Source organism: Perca fluviatilis, chromosome 21, assembly GCF_010015445.1.
Source record: "Perca fluviatilis chromosome 21, GENO_Pfluv_1.0, whole genome shotgun sequence".
Taxonomy (NCBI): Eukaryota; Metazoa; Chordata; class Actinopteri; order Perciformes; family Percidae; genus Perca; species Perca fluviatilis.
The window spans coordinates 25,041,286-25,066,101 of NC_053132.1; the positions used below are offsets into that span (position 1 = coordinate 25,041,286).

At 39.5% G+C, this 24,816-nt stretch overlaps 1 protein-coding gene across 1 annotated transcript; it reads left to right on the plus strand.

The window, feature by feature from the left end:
* Nucleotides 1–1,552: 1,552 nt before the first annotated feature.
* Nucleotides 1,553–18,980, plus strand: fdxr (ferredoxin reductase). Its single transcript, XM_039789027.1, has 12 exons — nt 1,553–1,992; nt 3,016–3,119; nt 6,845–6,940; nt 9,527–9,649; nt 10,774–10,887; nt 11,061–11,162; nt 13,025–13,132; nt 14,810–14,894; nt 16,337–16,530; nt 16,627–16,798; nt 16,896–17,069; nt 18,396–18,980. The coding sequence occupies exons 1-12, from the start codon at nt 1,905–1,907 to the stop codon at nt 18,524–18,526; spliced, it is 1,491 nt and encodes a 496-aa protein (XP_039644961.1). The 5' UTR covers nt 1,553–1,904; the 3' UTR covers nt 18,527–18,980.
* The last annotated feature ends 5,836 nt before the right edge of the window (nt 18,981–24,816 follow it).

A 24,816-nucleotide genomic window follows, 5' to 3' on the forward strand; every position in this document is an offset into this window, starting at 1 on the left:
ATAAAACATTAAAGAGCAGTTAAAAAACGATTTAAAACTAAAATTACAAACATTAAAGAGCAGTTAAAAATGTTTAGAAAAAAAAAAAAAGGCAGAACCATATTTCTTTGCCATCTCATCCACCACGGGCCCCACAGGAACATGTGACTTTGTACTCTCGTTACCCACAACAAGAGTGGAAGTACTTCTCTTTACCTACAATATAGCCATCGCTATGAGGCTTAGTTTAATCAAGGTTTGATTGTGGGAACGTTCCCTGAAGGTTAGTTTTTGGTTCCCATGGAAAGTTTTCCTGGCGTTAGTTTTTGGTTACATCGACCGTTCTCAGAACGTTCCCCATAACGTTCGCCTAACGTTGCAACCTTTAGAGAACGTTCCCCTACCGTTGTAACCTTTAGAGAACGTTCCCGTAACGTTCCCCTACCGTGGCAACCTTTAGAGAACGTCGCCCTAACCTTTAAGTAACCTTTATGGAACGTTCCCCTAACGTTATTTTTTACATTCCCCTAACCTTTAAAAAACTTTAACAACCATGGTACCAAAAAATAAATATATATTTATATAAGAATCAGAATCGGTTTTTATTGGCCATATAGACAGATACTGTACAATAGAGACAACATACATATAGGCACAATAACATAATAACACAATATATTGTATAAATGTGTGAGTGCAAAGTAATGTCCAAATGTAGTGTGCAAGATGCATATTGGAATGATAAAGTATGTAATGTAGGTGAATGGCCAAAGTGGGGATGAGCCCACTTATCAGCGGCAGGTGGAAAGAAGCTGTTCTTGTGTCTGGTTGTTTTGTGTGCAGGGATCTGTAGCGCCTGCCAGAGGGGAGGAGGCAGGAGAATGGCAGCAGTGTAGAAGATGGCCAATAGCTCTTGTGGTAGGCCATGCTTCCGCAGTTGCCGTAGGAAGTAAATCCTCTGCTGAACCTTTTTAAGGATGTTGGACTCCCTCTTCAGGTCCTGGGAAATGATGGAGCCCAGAAACTTGAAGGAGTCCACCTTTGACACTAGGCTGTTGGATATTGTGAGGGGGGGGAGCACTGTGGGGTCTGCTGCAGTCAGCGCGGGGAAGTTTTTCTGGGAGGCCGCTAGAGTAGCAAGTAGAAGCATAATAATTAATAATTATCCTTCACAGGCACAAGTTCAACTGGTGTTTAGGCTACCTGTGTATAAATTCAGTAGTTTGTAAATGTGCCTGCTGCATCTTAAACTGAGCACCTGAAATGTACTACCATAAAAATTAAAAAAAAAACATTAAGCATAGACATGTTAAATAAAACAACACAAAGTATGCTTTGTTAGTATGCTACTTTAGAATTTATTTTATTTTCATTTTGGATCATGTTGTTCTCTGCTGTAATAACATTTCCACTCAAGTTTCAGCTATGCCAGCTTTTAATTCTTAACATTAGGGCAGCCCAAGTTATCATTTATCAATTAGCTAGTTATTCTTTGCGTGAGAAAATAGACGTTTGGCGTGTGAAAAGTGCTCAATGTTTACAGTATGCGGAACCTTCGTACTGAATTGTCGGTGTTCCACGGACTGTCTCGGGTGTAACACATGGTGCAGCCTTGAAAGCAGTCTGTTGATGGTACCACTGTAACTATGATAAAGTTAACATTGGCACAAATAAAGAAACGCGGTTCGAAACGCGTACGTGTAATTAACTGCCAGCATCATTAACGTTAAGCTGTTTGCGAACACGCAGCCCAGGAAAGATGAACGTTTTTCACCTTGGCCTTTGCTCTCAGTCCTGCTGACTGTCCAAAGCTCAGAGCAGAGGCAGCAATGTGGAGCTTGTTACTAAATGCCAGGAAAACAACAGAGTGGGTTTAACTATTTATTTTTTTAAGCGAGAACGTTTGTTTGTAGCCAAGGAAGAAGATGAGCGGCCATAAAATGATGTTTTCCGGGTTGAAGTTGTGGACTAAAGGAAGAATTAGGCCTGCATGGATAAGCCGATTTCATGATGGTGAGGCACTTTGAAACCATAACGTTAAGTTGTGTGTTAACCCCGCGGTATTTAACGCATAATATGTCTAGAACTTCCAGTGTTAGGTTTTCTATAGGAGGGGCAACACGTGCTAAACGCAGTACAAAAGTAAATCAATTATTATTTGTCTAAGTTGCCTTCCGACAAAGCTGCATACTTGCTTGAAACTATGAGACAACACTTGACTTCGCTTGGCAATTCGGTATATATACCCAGTGTACTTAGCAGCACTTCTATCAGTAAAATGTAATATTGCACAACTTTATGCCTTAAAGTTACTCTCAGTTTTTCAATGAATCAGTACCGTCACTTAGAGGACAGTAGCTGTGAACTGCTGGGGGAATGTTGCAATGCCTAAGTAGGACGTGTTAGTTTAGTCTTTCCTGTTTGCTGCAATGCATTTATTTTTATTTATTTTTTTAAATATGTTTATTGCAGATCATCATTGGGTACGGACTGCACAGTTGTTCATACAAGCATCATTGTTTTTCTATTTTCTTATTCATACAATAACATCAATAAAGCAGCAACCAAGAACGTACAAGTGTAATTATTTGGCAGATTCTGAATACATTATGGTGAGGCACAGTAGCAAATATGAAGACTTATGTTGACTTTGGGTCAAATTGACCCGTTTTCGATTTTTGTTTTATATCAGAAAATATGGGACGTAGAAATAAGCGCTGAAAATGTGTAGAAGAAAAATGTAACAATTTAAAACGTTGGAAAAAGCAAAAACAAACTGTGAAAGAAAGGTGTCAAAAACGTTGAAAAAAACAAGTGTTTTTCTCAAGGTTGACGGGAAGACACAAGGGTTAAGAAACCAAAGAGCAAACCAGGAGTCAAAAGAGAGAAGAAGAATTCCCTTTGCAACCATCGCTATTACAGTATCCGTATATGTGACCCCTCATTCCACAGCTTCTTCCCTCAGCCCCCTTAAATGTTTTGTTTGTTTGCTGCAGTTTTAAAGAGGATCTCACATTCACCCTCTGCTGATTACAGGTATGAATGGCCGTGGAAAGGCTTCTTTTTCCACTTGCAGCCCAAAGGTGTGTATTGTTGGAAGCGGTCCAGCAGCATTCTACACGGCACAGAGTTTGATCAAGGTATTTCCCGGTTTTGGTTATGTTGGAGAATATCTATAGGCATTGGGATTAGGGGTGGGAATCTCTTGGCACCTCACGATTCGATTCCGATTCAGAGGCCAACGATTCGATTCTAAACCGATTATCAATGCATCTCGATGCAACTATTTTTTGTGATTTTTAAAAATATACATATAAATCTGAGTTTGCTACTCAGAGTTTGCTAATCACTTCCTAGACAAAGCAGCTAGACAAAGCTTAGATGACATATTTATCACACACAAGTTTTAATGAAATTATTTATTTTGGGTGGGGGGGGTCCGATTAGCACCGGTGCCTTAACGACTGTTATCTACCGGACCGAATAGCAACGCGGATTTCGGTGCTTTATTTAGGTGCCACTTAAATGCCTGCGCTTCTTTCTGATGCTCCGAAAACGGACGTTAGAGGCAACTGAAACATCGCCGCACGGGACGCTAGTTAACGCTACACTTGGCAGCAGGTAACGTTAGCCTACCGTTAGCTAGCAGCTGGAGTAAACACGGTTAAAATGCTGACAGCTACACGGTGTAAATGTGTCTGTATTTCACTGGAGAGGATTCCAACAACAGTCTGCTGCTGCCGTCTGAAAAACAACACAGATGTTGCGTTCACTTGAAATTCGCTTCGCAAGCCGCGTGCTGCATTCAAAGTTATTGTAAAATACCCTTTTCCCATCCAGTCATTGTTTTTGTCGTTTAACAGGAATTTACTGCTGAAATAAGTTATTGTTATAAGTTATTGTTATTACATTTTTAACAAATCATTTAATTTTGACCCTGTGGCCTTAGCAATAAACAAGCCATTCTTTAATGTCGCCGACTGTCGTTTTGGGCTCGTTTTTTTTAGATCAACTTTATATTTTTCATTTTTCCCACCCCTAATTAGAATTGGGCAGTATGGATTACACCTTCTATCAAAGTATAATTTCATATTGTGATATAGTTAAGTATTTGGAAAATTCTGACACCTGACAAACTAAGGTACTTTAATATTTTATTGCAAACATTTTATGAACATACAACGTTGCCATAAAGCAGTCCTGTTCACTGATTTGAGAAAATTGCCTACAATGGCCTAATACACCCAATAGTAGCTACCAATGTATCAGCCTGTGTGATCCTAGCCTAAGTTAACGTAACCACATCTGCTTCACAATTATCTACTTTTTTTTTTTTTATACCTTTTACATTATTCTGCAGCAGTGTTGGGAGTAACGGCATTTAAGTATAAAGGCGTTACTAACGGCGTTATTCTTTCAGTAACGGAGTAATCTAATGAATTACTTTTCCCATCGTTGCAACGCCGTTATCGTTACTGAGAATGTAAAGTGGCGCGTTACTTGATTGAATGAAGCCTAAGGTGTCAGGCTTTGGCTGCACACCAGCTGCCTGAGAGAGCGGGGTGATGACACCGTTGCATATGACTGCACGCTCTGACTACTACTAAACACAAGACAGCGACGAGCCAGGGAAATAGGTAGCGTTCTCGAACTGGAAGTACCGGCACTACTTGACTACTCGCTCATTGAAATTAAAGACCAGAATGTTTATGTAACATGCACGCTATGCCCAGGAAAAAAGGCTTTATCCACGTCTGCCTCAAGCAACTCCAATCTTATGAAGCCCCTCACATCAACACATGCTAACACAACACTTGTTGCTGCTGCTAACCCAACCCAGAGCCCAAATGCAGCTAGCGTGAGCTCCAGCTCTGTTAAAACAAGCAACGCTCGATTTTTCGGGTCAGCAACAGGTGACCAATGCCGAGCTGAATACATCAATCGGTTAATATAAACATCTTTAAAGATGTTATAGAACGTAATAGCGTTATAGAACATGAAAAATAACGTCACAGTTACTTTGCTGAGTAATTACTTTTACAAAGTGGTAACTGAGTTACTAACTCAATTACTTTTTGGGAGAAGTAATTTGTAACTGTAACTAATTACTTTTTTAAAGTAAGATGACCAACACTGTTCTGCAGTAGTACAACACATCCTGTAGGAACAATGTCTTAGACCATGCTGGTGGACCAGCACATATACCAGCTGCTGTGTTTTCAGTGGGGCAAGGTTATCCACCATTATTATTAGAATTATGATGTTTGTTGATAAGGATAGAAAAGTCTTTTAACAGTGGCAAAACAGAGCACATTTAAGGCAAATAAGTTTAAGACATTTCAGCTTGACCAAAAGAAAATAAAGTTCCTGCTATATGTATTATGTTTAAAATATATTCTCTGCTTGTAGTTACATAATTTTAGCCTACAGGTCCACCTTGAACAACTAACCAGGTCAAAATGAAACAGAGAATTAGGTGTGCACTTCCTTAGAAAACCAACCCTGACTGATTGACCCTTGTTTGCTTAAGTTAAAAAAAGAAGCTCATACTTATAACTGCACAGGCCTTGTAATAGTAGGACAGGAAATAAGTTGCAGACTGCTTTGTGTAGACCAAGCTGGTATTTTTGAGTCATCAGGCTAGTACACAGTACACATTGATCTCTGTGTGACAAGTTGTCCTAAATAGTGCCTAGGTTTTGTACAGATATGTTATAAGAAAGAAAGACAGAGCTTTATTTTTAACATTTTATTGTAAAGCATTAGCTGGTGTTATTTAAATGCAGCTGTGTGGCTCTTTGATGTTTTCTGTCACTGTGGTAATTCAAGTTTTTATTAAGTTTTCCAATGCGAAGAGAACATAATATACCTCAAGGCACATTTTTAATCCGTAAAGAACAGGTAACAGAAGACATCTGGGCACATGAAATGGCTAAGTCAAATAAAAATAAGAAAATTGAAGGAATACTTTCAATAATAATTATCATTCACAGGTCCCATTTTTCAAGTTCAACTGGTGTATAACAGTAGGCTACCTGTGTATAGATTCAGTACTTTGTAAATGTGCCTGCTGCATCTTAAACTGAGCACCGGAAATGTACTACCATGGTTTTAGTCTCCTAAACTTGAATTACAATCCCTTTCCCAGATCTTTCTTAAGCCCTCTTCAGACTTGACATTAACATAATGTACAACAGTCAGAGTCTGGCCCAGGATTGCCTGCACATGGCTCTCACCTCTGAAGCTAACATGGAGGTGTCTGGGCCTAATTTGTCTTTAATAATTTTGTCTCTTTTTAATCTTGTTTTGTCTCTTTAAAGGGGTTTATTCGATAGTAAGATTAACAGGCTGTACTTAAACATTATGTTGTTCTGAGCTAAACGTTTAGATATTTGAGTCTGAACCAAAGTGGACATTGCCATCCATAGAGCCACACTTCTACCATGGCCATGTTACTTTGTACACTAGGGCTGTGTATTGGCAAGAATCTGGCAATACCACGATACATGGGTCACGATTCAATATATTGCAATATATTTCGATACTGTGCGTAAGGCGATATATTGGGATTTTTTTTTAAAGAATCGTTTTGACATGATGTGCATAAAAGTCAAAGAAGTTTACTTTAGGTAAACAAAACACACAGAAAATCAAACTGCCAGCTTGGGATTGTGGTTCACAGGTTCTTAGTGAGCACATTTTTATACGCATATACACATTATATATGCGTATTCCTTTAAGTCCTGTAACTCAGCCTAAAGGGTCATGTTCTTAAAAGGAGACTTATTTCTAATCATTGCAAATATCCAACAACTGTAATCAAAAGGATTTTACATGTTGTGCCTCTCTCGTTTTGTCCTCTCAGGCCCGTCAAGATGTTGAGGTGGACCTTTATGAGCGGCTGCCGGTCCCCTTCGGTCTGGTCAGGTTCGGGGTGGCCCCTGATCATCCTGAAGTCAAGGTCCTTGATCCTAAATAGATGTGTTTAAAGAACAGACTCTATTTGGTTATTTACGGTACGGACAGGGCTGTCAGCATTTTGAGGTAGCCCACTGTGGTGCAGGCTCACCTTAATAGAAAGTTAGAGTGCCTTCATAATGCTGACATGATTAATTTGTCCTCTCTGATCTGTGCTGTGATGATTTCTCCTCTCAGTTCTTGGTGTGTTTATTACTATAGTTGGCTTATTTAAATAAAAAAAATAAGAAACTCAGTCAAACCGGTTTACGTCAGTCCTTGCAGTAGTGTGTGATGAAAGATATGTCTCACCGTTTGAAGGCAGTTTCATTCTAACAACCGTCAGCCTGGCAGAAAAAGTCCCTGGCACGTATAATGGAAAATACCAAACCACTTAGTAATGTAGATAAATTAGATATTTAGATTGTTATTGTGAGACCACAAAGTGATGTGTGATACAATTGCAGTTATAATGACAGTGTGAATGTTAGTTCAGCCCAGAAACTTTCTGCTGTAACAGTATCCTGCAGGCATTAAAGTGAAAATGAAAAACAAAACAAGCTTGGTGTTCACACGCAGGAAGAAAGGATTTGCCTCCCATTCTGGAGCCATAGTTAAAAGCACTATGTGGGAGTTTTTCATTAAGACAGTGTGTGGGAGTTTTTCATTAAGACAGTGTGTGGGAGTTTTTCATTAAGACAGTGTGTGGGAGTTTTTCTTTGCAACTCTTAGAAACTTAATATTTTTTGCAATTAAAACAGTGTGCGGGAGTTTTTCTTTGCAAAAGCAATAGTATAATAGCTTTCTTGCCAAAAGGCTAGCTGTAGCTTCATAGTTACTGTACAGACATTAGCGTCGTATCGGTCTTCTCATCTAAGCATGTTTCCCAAAATATCCAACTGTTTGCATTAAAGTTCTTCACTGTGTCCCAGAAACATGCTATGTAATAAAACTAAAGTACATACAGTAAGTTCATACTTGGCATTTGCCATACAAGAAATTAAAGTACTTTGTACTATGTTTTCTTCTAAAAGGACATGATATGCACCGACAGGGTGCAATCAAGCAACAATTTTGGAATGCCGCTGCCAATTACAAACTAGAAAAAAAGAAAAAAATCAAAAAGAAATTCTACTAAAAAATAGAAGACTTCCCAAGTATGTATTGCTGTTTTTTTTTCTCCCAATTATAGGGAACCTTTGCTTCAATGTACAATGTATCCTCTAGTTTGAAACGTACTTTCACTTAAAGAGGTCATTCCACATAATAGTTTACAACTGTGTGATGTGGCATTCCTAAAAGTCACTCATACGAGAAACTTGGTTTACGAAATCAGGGCAGTGGATTAAAGAAACCAGATTTACCACATTTTCCTCGGAAAGCTGTGTGTATGTGTTATATAATTTAATTCAAAGTCAGAGAAAAACGCAAACTGATATTTAAGCCACTATAAGTCTAAATCACTTAGAACAGCTGAACTTTTATTTTATGTTATTACTTTTAAGGTATTATTTTATATTTTTTGCAAAATTAAGAAGGGAAATCTGTGTTTTCAATATAGTCTGTCCTCTCACTGCACCATTAGTCCAAATGCTTTGACACACACACACACACACAAACAAATCATTATGCCTACAGAACTTGCCTAGTAATAATCAGGATTTTACATTGTCTTTAGATGTCTGTACTGTGATAGTTGTCTGTACTGTACGTCCATGGGTACGTTGTAAACAGGAACTGCGAATAGCTAATTTGGCCTATTTTTAATGGCTCCCAGTTGGTGCAGTTATCTTGATTTTTGTCCCGGGGGGCCACCAATGTCTCTGTCTCAGAAAGGCTGTGTGTGTAACCTGTGTAAGGTTTACATGTAAATTCATATATTTGAGTCAATTTACTAAAAATATATTAACATTGTTTATACAGTTAACTATTTACACATTTGTGTTCACACAGTCAGTAGTTGCACATTTACAGTACATCAGGTTTTTTTTTCTGCCTTAGAATGGGCCTTTGGGGGGGGGGGGGCGACGGCACGACAGTAAGCATGATCAATGATGTTTGCATACAGTAAAGACAAGTAGTCTGTGTTACCTTATTTGACAGAAAGCTATATGCATTTGGCTGTTATTTCTGACAATTTGATGAACACAAATGTCAATAATGCTTCAGTAAGTGAAACCCCACTCAACAAAACTGCTTAAAAAAAATTATATTAACATTTAAATAACACTCTTTAAGTCACCGGGAGTGTCTGACACAGCCAGACTCTGGACGGTGAAACTGAGATAAGCGCTCCTATTCAACTTTATGCTCTGCTTTTCAACTGTTGTTTGGTAAATTGCTATTAAACACAGTCGAAGAGGATTTGAATTGCTATTTTTCCTCTTAATTCTTATCATTTTGGCACTGATTTTCCTTTGGTGCTGGCCAAAAGCTCTTTGGGGGGCGGCAAAAGTTCCTCCAAAGTGTCCTTTGTGTTATAATAAGGTGCACAAACTTGTATTCTTCATTAAACTGACTTAACTGTACAAATCCAAATCCTGTTATCTTACCTTTTTGACTAAAAATAGTTCTGAACCTTCCTTCTCAGAATGTCATCAACACATTCACACAGACGGCCAAACATCCGCGCTGTAGCTTCTACGGTAATGTGAATGTGGGGAAGGATGTGAGCGTCAAAGAGCTGCAGCAAGCCTACCATGCAGTCGTACTGGTAAGAACATTAAAACACACGGCTTAAAGTTACTATATGTCACTTTTTAATGTTTCTGAAACTGTAATTATGTATATAATGATCATAAAAAACATCTGTAACAGCAAACAAGACTAACGGTGAGAAAACCCTATTTTTATGTAGTTTTTAGTAAGGCCTCTGCCCGGGTCCGATTTTTCCTGTGAAGTCACAGAATGATTTGCGGCAGGTAGACGGCGCTACAGTAACACATTCTGACGGGTCACAGATTTCTTTGTAACACCGGAAAAGCCTGTGTTAGCGTATCCAGCCAGGTAAAAGGTAGCAGGAGATTTCTTTATAGGCCTGATTGTATTTTAAATGTATTTGATAAGATATTAGTTATAGTTATGGCTGATACTGGGGCAGGGCCATCACAGGAAAAAAAGGAAATGAAATGATGTACAACTAAAAACTAAAAGGAAAAGTGACAGACAACGGGCAAGAATCCGAGTCAATCTTGGTCGGGCTATCAACAGATTACGGACGAAACAATTACGGTTAAGTACCGTTAATTAAAATAACTTTACAATGCTCTGTGATTGTATGTCAGTAGCCTACATTAAATTACGTCCACCTTCCATTTAGCGCCCGTTTTTTATTTATTTTGTGTTGGCCTACTATTTTCTTTTCCCTTGTCCCCCTGTACTTGTGTAAAGTGTCCTTGGGTTTCATGAAATGCGCTATATAAATATAAGTTATTACATTGGTTGATACAACAAACTCTTATTGCTTTGGCTCGTGACACAGTGACAGTGATACCCAGTTTAGCTCACGTGACATCCAGAGTAGGCTAAGTTACAGTATGGAACACTTGAAATGCAACAATGCACCTGTAACGTATTCTCTTATTGTACATGAAGGATTTTCTGTCTGAGCCAAATATTCAGTGGGACTATATGACCTCTCAGTAACGCTAACTCGGTAATCTACCGTGCCAATACAGCACCGTAAAGAGAAGACCTTTACGACAGCAGGTGTGGTAAAAACACTACCGCGTTTGTCCAAAGCGGCCGCTAGAATCAACACAAACTGAAAGTTACATATAGCCACTTTAAATAAGCCTTAGCATCCATATGCATTGCTTTTTGTATTCTTTATGGTAGAGTTACGGGGCAGAGGGAAACAGGAGTATGGGAGTGCCAGGGGAAGACCTGGCCGGAGTGTACTCTGCCAAAGACTTTGTGGGCTGGTACAACGGGCTGCCCAGCTGTCGAGAGGTATGCCTTTAGACTGTGTAAGTCAAGTGAATGTTTCTCAAGTGGATAATGCCACCCACATGTAAAAGCATCAGCATGTGAAAGATTATCAGATCAGTCATCTTTTTCTTTACTTTTGGTTCTACTCCTTTATCAGCAAATCTCTGTCTCGCTCTGTTATCTTTTCCATTCAGCTGAGTCCAGACCTGAGTTGTGAAACAGCTGTCATTCTGGGACAAGGTAATGTGGCTTTGGATGTCGCAAGAGTCCTGTTGTCTCCCATTGACATTTTAAAGGTGAGATACACACAGCCTTGGTTATTTAAGATAAGAATATAGTAGTACACGTATAACAAAAATGCAAAGTAACCACACAGCATGTTCTTACAACAAGTGAAAACTAAAGTATCAATGTCCATAGCGATATTACATGTGCTCAATTCATATTCACTACATACAGTATATCGTACATTTCCTTTATATTGCCATACATTACATATTGTGTGGAAATATGGGGAAACGCGTACAAAACAATCACTAACCCTATTTTTATATTACAAAAGTCAAAAATAGAAAAATATAAAGAGTCTATCCAGAAGCAGTTTCAGATTAGAGAGGGCAAGTATGAACTGAGGGGAATGTGCATGTTCACAAAGATAAAGATTAGAAAAATGTAAAACAAAGATGTGTATCAGCAAAAGGAGTAAACATGTGGGATCTTTTAGATGAGGAAGTAAAAATGTGTTACACTCTACAAAGATATTACAAAAATATTAAAAAGTAGGATGATTAACAAATATAAAAGCGAGGCATGAATGGCAATGTGTAAAAGAATGGGAATGTTACATATGTGTGATAATATGTATATAAAATACAGAAATTAATGATAATACATTTTATAAAATCTATAATATCCTGAGGGACCTAAGAACAAAATAAGAATAAAATAGATTTTAATAAATAATAATAATAATAACAATTAAAAAAGATTATATTGTGGGCCTCAAACATGTTTCCCTAAAGTAAAGTAAATAAAGTAAAGTAATAAGCTGCTGTATTTTATATAAACATGCTGTATGTTCAATTCTCAAGACCCAAAACCTTCAAAGACAGTTTTATATATATATATATACAGTACAGGCCAAAAGTTTGGACACACCTTCTCATTCAATGTGTTTCTTTATTTTCATGACTATTTACATTGTAGATTCTCACTGAAGGCATCAAAACTATGAATGAACACATATGGAATTATGTACTTAACAAAAAAGTGTGAAATAACTGAAAACATTTTTTGCTTTGCTTTTTTTGATAACTCTGCAAACCCTTGGTGTTTTCTCAATGAGATTCATGAGGTAGTCACCTGAAATGGTTTTCACTTCACAGGTGTGCTTTGTCAGGGTTAATTAGTGGAATTTATTCCCTTATTAATAAAAAAGCAAAGGGTGGCTACTTTGAAGAATCTAAAATATAAGACATGTTTTCAGTTATTTCACACTTTTTTGTTAACTACATAATTCCAGATGTGTTCATTCATAGTTTTGATGCCTTCAGTGAGAATCTACAATGTCAATAGTCATGAAAATAAAAAGGCGAATGGCGAATGAGAAGGCGGTCAAGCCTATATGTATGTATGTATGTGTGTGTGTGTGTGTGTGTGTGTGTGTGTGTGTGTGTGTGTGTGTGTGTGTGTGTGTGTGTGTGTGTGTGTGTGTGTGTGTGTGTGTGTGTGTGTGTGTGTGTGTATATATATATGTATGTATACTGACAGGTGTCCATGGGTAAATAATAAAGATCCATGACAACATGTCTGCCTTGCACCTTAGACCACTAAATACACCTCCAGTTAACACAATGTTAACGGCCGTATGCAGTGTTTTGTTTTTTGCTCCATGCTTGTACAGACAAGGAATAAGGTGCCATTTGCAGAACCTTTACCTCCTCAACAGTAAATTTAAGCAAAATGACCAATGCCAAATACCAAAACTTACATACTACATAATTGTGGACATACAGCATCATAAAAAACACCAAGTATGAAGCAAAATAAACATCAACTTTACAACCCCTCAGAAATCCAGTTTCCAGGAGGAAAATGTTGTTGATGAAGAGACAGAATTGCAAAATATCTCTTTTTTTTGTGGTTGTTTTCCCCACAGAAGACAGACATCACCCAGCCGGCCCTGGAAGCTCTGGCAGAGAGCCAGGTCCGCAGGGTGCTGGTTGTTGGCAGGAGAGGACCCATGCAGGTCGCTTGCACAATCAAGGTGTGTGTTGGAAGCAATCTTGTATTTAGTACTCTGAAGTTCCTGTCTTCCTGAAGGTGTATTTAAAGTCATGCTGGAGACGTTACCTTAGCTGAACCTTGAACAAAGATATTGCAGGTGCCGTTTACACAGATACTAAATCGTGTGGCTGGCCCACCGACCTCCAAAAGGAGACAGCCCTGACACAAAACATTCCCTTATCATGTAGCTGCCTACGTAGACTCTCTGAATCTGTAGATAGACAAACAGCTATACATGAAGAGGTTTGGTTGAGACTGGCCGAATATTCTTGTCTCCTGACCTGTGACCTATGAATGACCTGATGTTGTCATGTAAGATTTCCCTAATACTGGGAACACATCGCCCGCGTAAGTGTCGCATAGCGTAGATACGTGCCTGATTGTGCGCCTAGTCTTTCACAACGGACGTGTATTTCTACACACTGGTCACAAAGCGATGCTTCTCTCTCGCTCTCTCTCTCTCTCTCTCTCTCTCTCTCTCTCTCTCTCTTTCCGATAGAATGAGACAGGATGATTGGGGAAAACCGTGGTAATTGGTGTGTTTTGGCTGTTCTGCCTCATAGTAAAGCATAGTATTCAGGGTTTCCACATCCTTCTTGAACATAAAAAAAACAGCAAAAACATTTCTTGCAAGTAACAAGTAACAAAGATGCTTAGGGGAAATGTAGTGGAGTAAGAGTATGCATTTCATTTAGGAAATGTATTGGAGTAAAAGTTTCCAGAAATATAAATAAAGTACACAGGGTTTCCTGCAGAAAATTTGTTAGTTAAGGTGGTACAAATAACAAGGTCACATGAGACACAGCCATCTTCTAACCGTATACATACTGGGAACTATTCTCAGAAAGTCAAAATACTGCTACTTCTGCTGCTTGGGCGGAGTGATTTGCTCGCAGCACCTGAGAAGCCCCGTGGTGAGGAGCAGAGAGTTCGCCTGGAGTTCGCTCAGAGGCCCAAGTAGCAGAAGTAGCAGAAGTAGCAGTGCTTTGCCTTCTGAGAATATAGTTCCCAGTATGTATACGGTTAGAAGACTACTGTGTCTCATGTGACCTTGTTATTTGTACACGCTGTGACTATGCAAATCACAACATGTAATTAGGAAAATGCGTTATTTTGTCACTTATTGGGAGCAGTAGGCTAGATGGAGCTGGTTACCTCCAGGATCTGTGCAAAGCTAGGCGGGTCAGACAGAGTTACAACACGCACGGAGATGAGAGGGGTATGTATGGACTTATCTAACTCTGGGGGATACAGTGAATGAGCTAAAGTCCCAATAAGTCGGCGTGTTCCTTTAAATGATATGTGCCGGGTCCAGGCTGCACACCTAGTGGCACACTTGACTCTTTCCAGGACAAGCTCAGGCCCTGTGTATTAAATTATTCCTTAATTTATGTTGTGATAGGTAATAGAAAAAGACTGGTGAATCCACGTGTAGTCCTCTAGTTTTCATAGACGCTCAATGGCAAGGAGTTACAATGGGAGGTACGTGGGAGGTGTGTAGCCAACACTATGAAAATAAGATCAAGTTGTGGTAAACTAGAATTACCCTTTAAACTCCCCAAACACGTTTACTAAGAGACACATGTTCTTCCAGCTTTAAATGATTTTCTAGTCCAGCCCAGCCCAGCCATCCCTGCTATGCTCTCCTTGTCTACAGGAGCTTAGAGAAATGGTGAACCTGCCCAACACCAGACCTGACATGGTGGCGGCTGATTTTGAGGGGGTCACAGAAGCTCTTAAAGGTAAGAAATTAAATATTATCTTAATACTGTACCTCTTTTTGAAGGATGGCATGTTCGCATGTCTCATATGTTATATTTGTTTTTTCAGTTGACACCAGAGCCTAAGAATGGGGATATTTCACATTTTAAGGCAACACAATAGGCTACATACAGTAGCGTGTTTATTATATGCAATACAACAGAAAAGAGTAAAACTAGCAGTACAGTACAGTAAGATACTGTCTGTGTTGAAAGTATGAGTTTAAAAGAAATATGACTTTTGATTAATGCAGAGACAGTTGAAAATGTCACTAGGAAGGAAGAAATGTACGCTGTGGTTAACAGCCGCAACATTGAGACACGTAGCCCATATACGGTGAGGTGAATGGAAACTGTGAACCAGTAAATAAAGATTTTTTTCTAGTTCCTAAGGTTTTCTGCTGGTGTAAGAAACTGCTGAATTATGCAACACCATACAGCGTCTTGGTCCTGATGAGCTTTTTGTCAGTCTTCGTCCTTGCTAGAGAAATGACATTGAACTGATTGATGCTGCTGAGCATGTTCACACTCAGTGATAACCGTCTCCTTGCCTCTGTTCATGGCTAATTATAACAACCTTGATCTTATCTCTGTTAAACACGATGAGCGGTAAGTGAAGGCTGCTAAAAGAAACTGGTGGTTTGTGTCTGTCTTGTTTCCAGTGCTGCTAAACCTGCAAGTAATAATATTAGCAGCGCTGCAGCAGTTACTGGTGCGTGGTTAAAGCAGCACATCAAACAGCATGCACTTACAGGTACTGATAAAGACCAGTGGGTTTAAACATTTTTACAAAATAATTAAACGTGCATTTCTTTAGTGTGGATGTGTAGGTTCTGTGTTGTTGATACAGGTATTTGGTATGTGCCCACATCTGCATGTACGCACACATTTTTTCAGACACACCTACACGTTTTTTCCATGTTTATGTACAACAAGGCAGAGGCCACGTGATCACACACACATACTAGAGTTAATTTTTCCAATTACTTCAGATTTAGTCATAGTGCTGAGATGAGAAGTCTGTGTCAACTTAATTCAGATTTATATCAACAAAAACTCAACACAAAACATTTGAATCTTGTCTTGTTTAAAAAGAGCAACATTCTTGTCTGTGGTCTATTTATTTTAGTCGATAATAAATTGGTCTTAGTCAAGAAGACTTGGGAGCATTTTAGTCTAATACAAGCAAAAACAGTTGACCTAAAATGTTCTTTTTTATTTTAAGTTTGCCTTTAAACAATACTTACATACCTGTATGTATATTTCTACTTAGTTATTGGTCACTGTGATTGTTCCTCCTGTCCATTCTGGCCATGAAGAGATCAGACACAAATACACAGACAGTCATTCTGAATGTAACTACTTTAAATGTAAGAAAAACCAAAGCTGACAGAAGTTCATTTTAAGTATCTGTGCTGTGTCAGATTTGCCGAGGCCCAGAAAGCGTCTGACAGAGCTCATGTTGAAGACAGCCCTGGAGATCCCAGGAGAGAAGGAGAAGCGAAACAAGGCCTCCCGCTTCTGGGGCCTTCGATTCTTCCGGAGCCCCATTGAAATCCTGGCCGACCCTGACACCAACAGGACAGCTGGCATCCGACTTGGGGTGAACAGGCTGGAGGTAACAGGATTTTTGTTTTAACAATCAAGAAGTCCCATCGTGGTCAGCTGCTTTGTTCATTGGCCTGGTTAAAATTGGTTCCCTGTGTATGACCAGGGCTCAGGCGAGGGAGCCCGGGCAGTGCTCACTGGAGAAGTGGAGGACGTGACCTGTGGCCTGGTGATTAGCAGTATCGGCTACAAGAGCATCCCCATCGATCCATCAGTGCCGTTTGACTCCCGCAAAGCCATCGTTCCAAACAACATGGGCCGTATTGAACAAGCTGCAGGTACTACTAGTACTAGTAAATACCATAAAGAACAAGAGCACTTAGCAAGCTAAATCCTTGCTAAGAAAAAAATTCATGAATTCATCTTTCTTTCTAGGGCTGTATTGTAGTGGCTGGCTAAAAACAGGCCCCACTGGGGTGATAGCGACCACTATGAATAATAGTTTTGACACTGCACGATCCATGGTGGAGGACATGGACTCGGGAACGTTGGACGTATCTACTGCTAAGACCGGTTCACAAAGCATCGGTGCTCTGCTGGAAAAGAGAGGTACTCTACTGTCCCTTTGGTTGTTTCACTGCTTTCTGTTGAGGCCTGTTTTCTGACGTGGGAGTTTTTATAATCACAGTCTGTTTAGATTTCCATAACATTATTTAAGTGACACTTTACATCTATCTAAAATGAAAGGAGTTTCTGTCTGTATGTATTATTGTCCTTCAATTTTCTCAACAGCTGCTCATCCAATCGACTTCACACTTAGCAGGTGTATTGCTGAGCATGCATGGAAGTGCAGTGTCGTGTGCGAGCTCTTGAGATCTACAGGACATATTTAGTAGTGCGTCGTGTGTGGAGTTGTTTGGATGAGCAGTTCTCGCAGCAATACCAGAGGCCAAGCAATCAGTCTGTTGCGAACAGGCATGTTTTCAATGTGCACTGCACTATTACATCATATATATATATATATATATATATATATATATATATATATATATATATATATATATATATATATATATTCAAGGACAGCAAACAGTCGTGACTTTGTAGAGCGGAGAAGCCAGCCAGATGGCAGTAGCAGATCGTAGTAGACAGGCTCAGGTTTATGGTTTTGAGCCATTCACAGCATGAGAGGCAAGTATTTTTCTGCTAATGATGAATAAAAAGAAGCTACATAACAGCTGCAGACTGTAGAAGAATCCACTCATGAGGTGCTTCACATCTAAAAATGACACTAACTGGTTTGACATGATCAAAAGTTCATGCAACTATGGTCCTATCTACTATACCAGTCCAAGTAGGTCACTTTTATAAAAAAAAAATAACTTTGTCATATTTGCTGAAACTGTCACTACTATCCTTACAGTAGCACATGATAATCTGTGAAAACAAATCACGTTCCTCTGCCTCCCCCTAGTGAATGACTGCGGTCAAACTGTAAACAACTTGGCAGCGCTGATCTAAAAATCATCAGAAACATTGTTTAGTGTGCTGTTAAGCTATGAAATAGAAAAGTTTGTGACTCGGCTGCTTCATAAAAACAGTCGAGCCAAAACCGAGCCCCGCCTACTGACCGGCTGGAGCAAACCTTCTCATGTTACAGCTAAACAGTACACTAAAATGTTTCGGAAATCATGCAAGGTAATAATTAGGCAATGCAGTAACGAAATCTTGATTCATATTTGATCAGCCCGGCCTAGTTTTTTTTCACAATTATTTGATTAATGTGGTACTTTTAGGTGTAGGTTAAGTAGTAGTCACTGTTTGAGCAAATATGACAAAGTAGTTATTGTATTTTTTTTATTAAAAACTGTATATTGAAATGCAAATCTGTTGAAAAAAATGCCATTAGCTAAATGTGATTTGTATTGCCTGTAGGAGTGAAACCAGTGACTTTCTCCGACTGGGAGAAGATTGACATTGTGGAGATGAGAAGGGGTGAAGCCACTGGGAAACCCAGAGAAAAACTCCTGACTGTAGAGGAAATGCTGCAGGTGGCTCGAAAATAACTGAAGACAAGAATTGGTTCACAGGTGAACTCTGCACACTGATTAACTGTTGCAGTATAAAATAACAGCAGTTGTTACCATACTGATGTTATCAATAACTGACCACCATGGTCACAGAAAAATGGCATTATGAAGCACTCAACATGACCCTAATTCATATTGTACTGTACACATTAAAAGCTAGTAGGTACCGTTGTTTACCCCTAAAGTTGGTCTTGTTTTTCACTTTGAACCTGTTCGACAGTATAATCTAAAGCACTGAAAGACTGAGCTGTGGTTTCCTGTTGCACTAACCTCAAAAACAGGACTCCCTAATGGAGGCTATTAATACTTAACTTATGTACTTTTATATACTATGTATGTTAAAGAGTAAAAACTGAACTGTACTGGCTGAATTATTGTCTTTACACTTCATATGAATCTTTTATACAAAATAAAATAAACTATCCTTTTATTCCGGTCTTGGAGTAGCGTTTCCTACTGCAGCATTCTAAATATGTACTACCATGTCAGCTTAGATGTTATACATGGTGGGTTTTAAGATTATTCTGGCTCACACTTAAACTTTTTGTGAAAGTGATATTTATACTGATTCTACATTTCAAATCTGTTCTAAGATGACAAGGTTGGTAATTCGCAAAGATTTTTGCTTGGAGACTGTACCACCAAGCGAGTCCTAGCACTGTTACCTACAGTATAAACAAGTTTTAAACTGAAAAATACTCAAGCCTAGTGGATACTCACCACTCGTACCATGCGGACTGTTGTGACTAATCTTAACAGCAGCAACAATAATGTCGATCTGAGAGGGATCCCTTTTCCTGCATTTTTATTCATTTTGTTAGTTTGGAGGCCTGCATAAAGGAATGCGAAGGGAAACCGTTGTGTGAGATTGTATCAGAAATAAGGCAACAAATATAATCAGTTGAGTTTTATATAAAGCAGAGATTTTGAAAAAGCAGAGAGGTAAGTAGGTACATGCAGACACAGAGGTCAAACTGATGTCAGGTTGGTGGGCTGCTCGCTGGACGTCAGGTTGACGAAGGGAACGGACGTCAGGTTGACGAAGGGAACGGACGTCAAGTTGGCGGGCTGCTCGCTGGACGTCAGGTTGACGAAGGGAACGGACGTCAGGTTGACGAAGGGAACCGACGTCAGGTTGGCGGGCTGCTCGCTGGACGTCAGGTTGACGAAGGGAACGGACGTCAGGTTGACGAAGGGAACCGACGTCAGGTTGACGAAGGGAACCGACGTCAGGTTGGCGGGCTGCTCGCTGGACGTCAGGTTGACAAAGGGAACGGACGCCAGGTTGACGGGCTGATTGCTTGATGTCAGGTTGGCGGGCTGCTCGCTGGATGTCAGATTAGCGAAGGGAACAGACGTCAGGTTTGCAGGCTGCTCACTGGACGCCAGGTTGATGAAGGGAACGGACGTCAGGTTGGCAGGCTGCTCACTGGATGTCAGGATGGCGATGCGAACAGACATCAGGTTGGCGGGCAGCTCGCCGGACGTCAGGTAGGTTTTGAGCTCTCTGGGTCCGTTCAAGGACCATTGTACATGTTCCAGTTGGTCAGTAGAGGTCTTAGCTTCTACTTCATTGGTTTCCAGTTGTGCTGAAAGAAAATATTTACAATTGTGAAGTTCAACTACCCTAGACTTCAAACACTGCAAAGGAGAATTTACCACTAAAGGCTTTTTTTATATAAAAGTATTAAGACTTGCTGTTAAGACTTTGATAGCCCCAAAAGACTTCATTTGGCATTAGTCCAGTGGAGTTTGTTTACAACATGACAGAATCGGTTACAATATTGAGCTAGCACAGCAGTTGTGTTTCTATGTGCTGCATTTATTCAGTTTAGGATATCCCACGATCTCTACAAAGATCATGTAGCTTAAGTTGGCTGACTGAACCGGCAGGAGCTAGAAATAGTCTGTTGCTTTTGAGAGGAAATTGCCCCACAATATAAACACTGTTTAATTATTAACTTATCTTTCTGGTAACGGTGGTATAATTGCAATATTGCACAAGAGGGTGTCATGTAAAGTCATTATTGGCATGACAGTGATGCGGCTATAGGCCGAGGTCCATAAGCATCAATTGTTGAATTCTCTCTATAGATCTGTGAATAATTTGATCAGAAAGCAGCTGAATACTCCACATTGTACGGTCAATGTAGCTGTAAACACGTGTTGGAATCCCAATCACAAAAGCCAGACAACTTAACTTAAACTTCATTAACTACATTGTGACACAAAGTACCTCAGCTCTACACACTCATGCAGCATTTGTCCATTAGGGTTTCACAGAACCTGCTCACCTTCTTTAGCATCTTGCGTCAACATGGACTCCATTGACTGGAGAAGTTTAAAGGTCTTCTTCATGGAGATATCATCGGGAGACATATCTGTAGTACAACATAAATTAAGTGTCCATAAGGAGCTTTGTAAAGATTCTGTCACGAATGTGCTTACCTCTAATCATTCTCCTCTGGGGCCCATTATCATCTCTCTCATTTGTGCCACCAACTGGCAAACATGAGCCTAAGGACAATGCAGTTGCGGTTAATCAAACATTTCTGCTGTTTGATGGCACATATCACAAACTTGTTGCAGCTAAATTTCATTTCAGGAATTGAGTAATTAACCTTATGCTTTACATTTGCTATACTCCACTACCAATGTGAATACAAGCTTCAAACAGAATTAATATAACAACCTTTGGTAATCCAAACAGTCAGCACACAAATAACAAAGGCCCAAACAGCTCCCATTGCTTCAGTCACCAAGAGGAAAGGTTTCCTGTGCCCCATGCCAGTTTAAAACCCCATCATGCAGGTAGCACAGCTCTAATTGGCTCTCTCTTCAGAGAGTCAGTGCTAGTTGAGATTCAGTCCTTGAAGAAGGGGAATTTGGAAACAAGGAGGATTATAGACCATATTGTAAAGAAAGTCCAGGAAGTTGTGTTTTTTACAAGAAAGAAAGAAAATCAAGCTGTTTTTTCTGAAGTTGTATAATCAAAGGTTACAAGGGGAGAAAACCTTTACATTTTGGGGATTGTGGTTTGATAAAATGACCAGGGGTATAATTCATATCAATAAGGTTGAAGATGTAAGCATTGAATACCATGAGATGTCTAAGGCACTGTTTGGGGAGCTGATCGAGTTGCTATAAAGAATGTTGCTTTAATTAGATGAGTACTAGATTATGGATGTAATTGTTTTATATCTCAGATATAACAAAGGAATTAAGTTTCAATGATTGGATTAGTCCAACCGTTTTAATGCCACCTGTTTCACCACAGCCTCTAGTTGATTTTTCTATATTAAAACAAGGACATTCAAGCAAGAATGTATTTAATTTGCAAGCTTATGTGAAAATTGTGCTGCATGATATAGTTATTGGGTACACAACCATACTGATGGTTTGAAGAATTCAGAGAAAAGGAAAAGCTGTGCTTTTCTTTATTCCAGAATTGAAAGTTAAGGTGTCTAAGATTAACTGACCATTTATCTGCGTATGCAGCTAAAGTGATGGTAATTTAATTGGCTCTACAGTGGATAGAGGAAGTCAAAACTATGAGAATGCTAAGATGTTCAGATTCAACCCCTGGCTAGTCATCAAAATGCCAGGACATTCTTTATGAAAGTCTACTAGATAGTTGACTTTCATAAACAATGTCCTGGCATTTTGAAAATTGAACATCAATTCCCGGTCTAATAGAGTCATTAGAATGGGAATTGATGTTCAATTTTCATGGGTACCAGCTCACATAGGGTACTGGGGAAGAAAAGGAGAGAACAGTGTCTGTTTAGCAGAATGACCGGGACACAAAGTTAAATGCATCTCTACACCTTTTTGTAAAACATCCCACTGGGACATGTGGTGCCTGCAATCAAATGGAGACTGTGGATCATGTTTTTCTTTTATGCACTAAATATTCAAATGAAAGACTGCTGTTGGGGAATGGACTGGAACGTGAAGGAATTAAACACATGGACATTACACTGAACGCTGAAGAGGTCTCTGCTAAATTATATTACAGGTCAATTGTCTAAAATGCCACCTTGGGATTTCACCCAAAGAATACCGTACCTTGGGGTTCAAATCCAGTTTCATACTGTTAACTACTTTCCTATTTCCTAGTTCCCTCAACCGCAGGCAAGTCCACAATTAAAAGGGAAATGTAAATTCAGAAATAGAATGTATTGAGAAATCCGTAAAAAATATATACAAAACATTTGACAAAGATTAAAAGAAACTGTTGTAGAACACTAATGCCTGGAATTTAAAATGACCACTCTTATTTCTGCCAAGGGATCATGGAGGAGCTATAGGTGAGGATATACGAGAGCAGCCTTCCCGGAAGCCGTGCAGCTGAAGGACGTATCCATGTGACGCTTCAGAGGAAAGGCCGTCTCATCCCTCTACAACAGGGGTCTTCAACGTTTTTTAAGCCAAGGACCCCTTTACTGAGAGTAAGATGGAGCAGGGACCCATAAATAATTGTTAAAATATGGTATGGTAATGGTAATGGTATGATTTTATAAATCAAGTTTTAATGTTAAACATCATAATCCTTTACTGTATCTGTGGATGACTACCTTAGTGATAACCTTACCTATAGGCCAGTAAGCGTATCATCTTTTTTCACAAATAGGATGATTTTTTTTTGCTAACTTGTTGGATTCATGTTAAGACATTTTAAATTTTTGAAAAAAACTTTCAAACATTGCAAAGATCTTCATTCATTTTGCCAGATGATGGTCTAGTACTGAAATGTTGCATACTATTAAATTTTCTTTTTGCTAGTCAGACAGTGTGCCAGGGTGTCTTTGCAAGTTTTGACCTACTTATCCCCTGCCGACGCACCTGTCTCACGTTATAGATGTGCACAGTATTCTTCTGAAATGAAAAACTTTCAAAACATTAACAGTAATTTGGTGGCCCCCCTGCAGTAACTCTGGGGACCCACTAGGGGTAGCCTGTAGTGCACCTCTCGAAAAATTTAACTACACATCGCTCGATTGTGGCTTGGTAGTGTTGCATTTCCCCCGACTCATTTCCTGGTTCTCCTTCTCCATAAACAACATGAAATTAAAGAGAGGGTTAACTTTTTCCTGCTACAGATTTCCCACCTTGGTCAGAAAACACAGGGGTGACACTTTGTTTCTCTCCAACCCAGTCTCACAGCAGTTCGTGAAATGGTCACGTTATTTAATCTATTGATTCGTGTACACCGCCACGTTTTTCTCGTTATTTTCGTGGTGGAGTAAGGTGACCAAATTTCTGAGACAATATCTGGGGACATTTTCAGCTCAGAAGCGTAAATACCTACAAAACAGGTAATGTTTTTATCTTTGTAAAACTTAAAATGGGGACACTGCCCCAGGGGCGTCACTAGACCTAGATCTGCACTGGGGCACAAGCCCCCCTAGGGGTGTCCATGGGCATGCTCCCCTGTAAGAAAATGTTGTCCATTTTAACATTTAAATGCATCATTCTGGTACACTTTGAAAAGAAATTCAGACAACCAGCAGGGGGCGGGGGTTCTATGTGTGGAGTGGTTTTGGAGACATGCCTCTTTGTAATTATGACATATATTACTTATTTTGAGATGCAGCTCATGTTTACCACCATTTTTTATTTCCGGGGCAATGATCTGGGAACTCGCTGCATTGGTCTATTGTGTGGCGTGACAAAAGTCGACTTAACCTGCCGGTTACAAGTACTTCAAATATTGTAACTTTTTTACAATTTTTTTATTTTCTATAGTTATTTTATTTTAAATAAAACAATAATGTATACAGTCATTTGTCCTGCTGGTGCCGGTGGCATTAAAGCAAACGTAAGAGGGTCACTTAAGTCATTAGTATTTATCATCTGTGGACCTTCGATATGTGTAGCAAATTTTATAGCAATCTATCTCATACTGTATATGTTGAGATATTTCAGTCAGTGGTGGATAGACAGACTGACAGACATTTACACAGACATTGCCATCCCTTGCTGCTAGAATGGCTAAATATATATGTCTTATCAACTTATAAAATATAATGTATTATTATAGATTGTAGCTCTGCACATTGTGGTTGATTCGATCTGCTCAGGTTGAAGGAGGCAAGGCAGACAAGGCAGGGCAGCTTTATTTATATAGCGCATTTTACCAACACCACCCTCCTTCTACTTCTACTCCACCCTGGCCTGGGAACGCCTTGGGATCCCCCAGTCGAAGCTGGTTAATGTGGCTTGGGAAAGGGAAGTTTGGGGTTCCCTGCTGGAGCTGCTGCCCC